The 4,008-nt window shown below is 38.0% G+C and overlaps 1 protein-coding gene across 1 annotated transcript; it reads left to right on the forward strand.

Moving 5' to 3' along the window:
- Positions 1-255: 255 nt before the first annotated feature.
- Positions 256-3,693, forward strand: LOC111294173 (laccase-12-like). Its single transcript, XM_022887375.2, has 6 exons — positions 256-509; positions 678-829; positions 1,123-1,367; positions 1,491-1,619; positions 2,181-3,140; positions 3,235-3,693. The coding sequence occupies exons 1-6, from the start codon at positions 405-407 to the stop codon at positions 3,363-3,365; spliced, it is 1,722 nt and encodes a 573-aa protein (XP_022743110.1). The 5' UTR covers positions 256-404; the 3' UTR covers positions 3,366-3,693.
- The last annotated feature ends 315 nt before the right edge of the window (positions 3,694-4,008 follow it).

A 4,008-nucleotide genomic window follows, 5' to 3' on the forward strand; every position in this document is an offset into this window, starting at 1 on the left:
AATATACAAGTAATATATATATATATATATATATATTAAAATAATTACAAGAGAACAAGACAGTTTGTTGCCCTACAAAATCTGATAATAATGATGATCTGCTGAAAATCAACCCCCAATGAAATCCTTGTGAAGCAAGCATTCAAGAAATTATTTACTTTTAATAGGCTAGTGGGTGCAACAACTCCTCCAGGGTTGAACCAAATTTTGCCTGGAATACCACCATTTTGCTGAATCAAAACCTAATCCGCCAACCTCAAACAACTAATCTCTCTCCTCTAATCTTCCTATAAAGAGCCTCTCCTCTCTCTCTCTCTCTCTCTCTCTCTATCTCATTCAAATTCTCTCACTCGAGCAACTTATCACTCAAACAAAAGGCAAGCTTTTAGCTGGCTAAGCTTCAGATGGAGACTTTCAGGAACTTTTCCATCATTTTTCTTGGCATTTTCCTTCTCATTTGTTCTGCATTGTCCTTGGCAAATGCCGAAGTTCAACGACATCATTTTGTCGTATGTCTTCTTAAATTTCCTTCATTGATCCTCTATCCAATTTAGTTATCAATTAGGCTTAGTATTTGCTTTGCTTTTTTCATATTTTCTTTTTGATTTCTAGTGAAATTATAAGCTTATTTTTTCTTTTAATTCGCTAAATTAAATTCTTGATTATCAATGAAACAGATCCAAGCAACACCAGTGAAGAGGCTGTGCAAGACTCACAACAGCATCACTGTTAATGGCATGTTTCCTGGGCCTACCCTGGAGGTCAGAAATGGTGATACCCTTGAAGTTAAAGTTGCCAACAAAGCCAAATATAATGTCACCATTCACTGGTAACTAAAAATTTCTCATTCATGCATGCATGACATTCAACATTCTTCGTAAACATAGTTAATTTTCCTCCTGTATATAAACCTTAAATACTGGAATCCATATACGTCTTAAAAAGAATATCCCTCTTCTTAATTTTCTTAATATATCCATATCTGATACATTTTGAATATCTTTAAATCAAAATACTTTATATAACTAATTATTACAGCAATATATGGTCATTTTCACATTTGTATAAGCTGGTATACATTAATTAACACATTTGAATGACCATAACCACTTCTATTTACAGGCATGGTGTTCGGCAAATGAGAACCGCATGGGCAGATGGACCGGAATTTGTGACTCAGTGCCCAATTAGACCAGGAGGAAGTTATACCTACAGGTTCACAGTTCAAGGACAAGAAGGAACATTGTGGTGGCATGCTCACAGCTCATGGCTTAGAGCCACTGTTTATGGAGTTCTCGTCATCCGTCCGAAAGAAGGAGAATCCTACCCTTTCCCTAAGCCAAAGCGCGAAACACCAATTATACTCGGTACCTAATGATTCTTAATTTTAAATAAAAACGATCCGTTTCTAAGCAAGAAAATTAAAATTAGTGTGGAGAAATGATTATTGTAAGGGTCGGGATGAATCCTTTGTTGATGATTATCATCAGGTGAATGGTGGGACGCGAACCCCATTGATGTTGTGAGGGAAGCAACAAGAACGGGGGCAACTCCAAATGCCTCCGATGCATATACCATCAATGGTCAACCTGGTGATCTTTACAAATGCTCCAGCAAAGGTTTGTTTCTTCAGAATTTTTTTTCCTTTTTACCCTTTTAAGTTAATTTACTTCATGTGCACCGGAACTTGGGTGGTTCCAGTCTGTCCACATCAAGCTTAGGTACACTGAATAAATTAAATGGAAATCATAGCCTACAGTATATAAATAAATTATAAGATTTAATAATGATAATTTCTTCTTTTCACAAAGAATGAAGGACCCATTCATCTTAGAAAATTACACATGGAAAGCTCCCAGACAAATCTTGTCTTTGATTACATAGTTTTAATTAGAAAAAACATATTTTTATTAATCAAACAGAAAAGAGACGCTTAGATATCGCAATTAGTTTGCAGCATTGTAAGACAAGCAGCCAATGGGTCCATGATGAATGTTTTAACGGCAAAAATGACTTTGAGCTACCAATTGGGCCGTCTTGACTCGATGGTCAAGACCTACCAGTCTCAATCTGAGCTCCATTCAAGATATTAACCATAATAACTGAAAATTTTCAAACTTGGGTTCCTTGTGCTTTTCGAGGAGATTGACCTGCTTGACCTTTTTTTTTTTTTTTTGCAGACACTACTGTAGTTCCAATTGACTCCGGTGAGACCAACCTCCTCAGAGTCATCAATGCAGCCTTGAACCAACCGCTTTTCTTCACAGTGGCCAACCATAAGCTCACAGTTATTGGTGCTGATGCCTCCTATACCAAACCCTTCACCACTTCAGTCCTCATGCTAGGCCCTGGCCAAACCACTGATGTTCTGATTAGAGGTGACCAGGCACCGGCTCGATACTACATGGCAGCCCGAGCCTACCAAAGCGCCCAAAACGCACCCTTCGACAACACTACCACCACAGCCATTCTTGAATACAAGTCTGCCCCTTGCCCTGCCAAAAAAGACAATGCAACCAAACCAATAATGCCTTCTCTGCCAGCCTACAATGATACCAACACTGTCACAGCCTTCAGCCGAAGCTTTAGAAGTCCTCGAAAAGTCGAAGTCCCAACTGATATTGACGAAAGCCTCTTCTTCACAGTTGGTCTAGGACTCAACAACTGCCCTCCAAATTTTCATAAAAGTCGTTGTCAAGGACCAAACGGTACACGTTTCACTGCCAGCATGAACAATGTCTCATTCGTGCTCCCTCGAAACTTCTCCCTGTTACAAGCTCACCAACAAGGCATTGCAGGGGTATTCACCACAGATTTTCCGGGAAACGCTCCAGTGAAATTTGATTACACTGGCAATGTGAGCCGGTCTCTCTTCCAACCTATTACAGGAACTAAGCTGTACAAATTGAAGTTTGGTTCAAGGGTACAAGTTGTGATTCAAGACACAAGCATTGTCACACCTGAGAACCACCCAATTCATCTTCACGGATACGATTTCTACATCATTGCAGAAGGTTTTGGAAACTTCAATCCTAACAAAGATAGTTCTAAATTCAATCTTGTTGATCCACCTCTCAGGAACACAGTTGCAGTTCCTGTGAATGGATGGGCAGTCATTAGATTCGTTGCTGATAATCCAGGTAAAAGTAGTACTGAAAAGCCTTCAGATTATTTCAAGTAGTCTTTCAATGCACCCTTCATTTGATGTCTGAATTTGAACTCTTTTGCTAACAGGTGTGTGGCTAATGCACTGTCACTTGGATGTTCACATCACATGGGGTTTGGCCATGGCTTTCATGGTTGAAAATGGAGTTGGAGAATTACAGACTCTCCAAGCACCACCACTGGATTTGCCTATATGTTAGGATTCATCACCAGAAACAATACAATTATTGACATTCATAAGCCCAAAAAGAAGGATTAATTACCTTTTTTCTTGCCATTTTCTTAGCATACAAATTCAGGGTTATTTTCCCTGCAATTGGGGACTCGTTCATCCTGTGTTTCATTGTTTCCTTTGGATGGATAATGTGGGTGTATAGGAGATGGTGCTGTGGTTGAAACTTTGATCGAGTACCATCTGATATAGCTTTGAAACCCGTCATGTTTCATTGTTTCTTGATTCTAGTTGTATTCTTTTTCTCTACACAGCAAATATTAAAGATAAATTTGAGGTTTTTGAATTATGCCTTGTTTGTTTCTTTCCATAATGTTGTTAGAACTACATGAGCATTTAAAGAAGGATAAAAGAAGAAGCTTGGAAGGATTAGTCAATGTGGGTATAACAACATGATAAGCCAAAAAAATTCAGATTTTGGATGCTAATGGAATATAGATGGCTAGTTTTACAAGTAATTAAGACTCCTATAAACACTTTTCTCAATTAGAAAATGTTCTAAGTTGAAGATATTGCAACTGAACCAAGGAAAGGATCATTCTTATTAAAGTATGATTGAAGAAATGGATTTTCTTTGGTCAAACAAATAAAAAAAAAGAAGAAAAAACAAC

Source organism: Durio zibethinus, chromosome 14, assembly GCF_047325235.1.
Source record: "Durio zibethinus cultivar Kanyao isolate XHJ-2024 chromosome 14, ASM4732523v1, whole genome shotgun sequence".
In the NCBI taxonomy this organism is placed as follows: domain Eukaryota; kingdom Viridiplantae; phylum Streptophyta; class Magnoliopsida; order Malvales; family Malvaceae; genus Durio; species Durio zibethinus.

Bases quoted from the DNA above. Each gene is read 5' to 3' on its own strand.
- LOC111294173 (XM_022887375.2), top strand. From the start codon at position 405: ATGGAGACTTTCAGGAACTTTTCCATCATTTTTCTTGGCATTTTCCTT. The intron at 510-677 runs GTATGTCTTCTT...TCAATGAAACAG, and splicing joins TTCAACGACATCATTTTGTC to ATCCAAGCAACACCAGTGAA. The intron at 1,620-2,180 runs GTTTGTTTCTTC...TTTTTTTTGCAG, and splicing joins TTACAAATGCTCCAGCAAAG to ACACTACTGTAGTTCCAATT.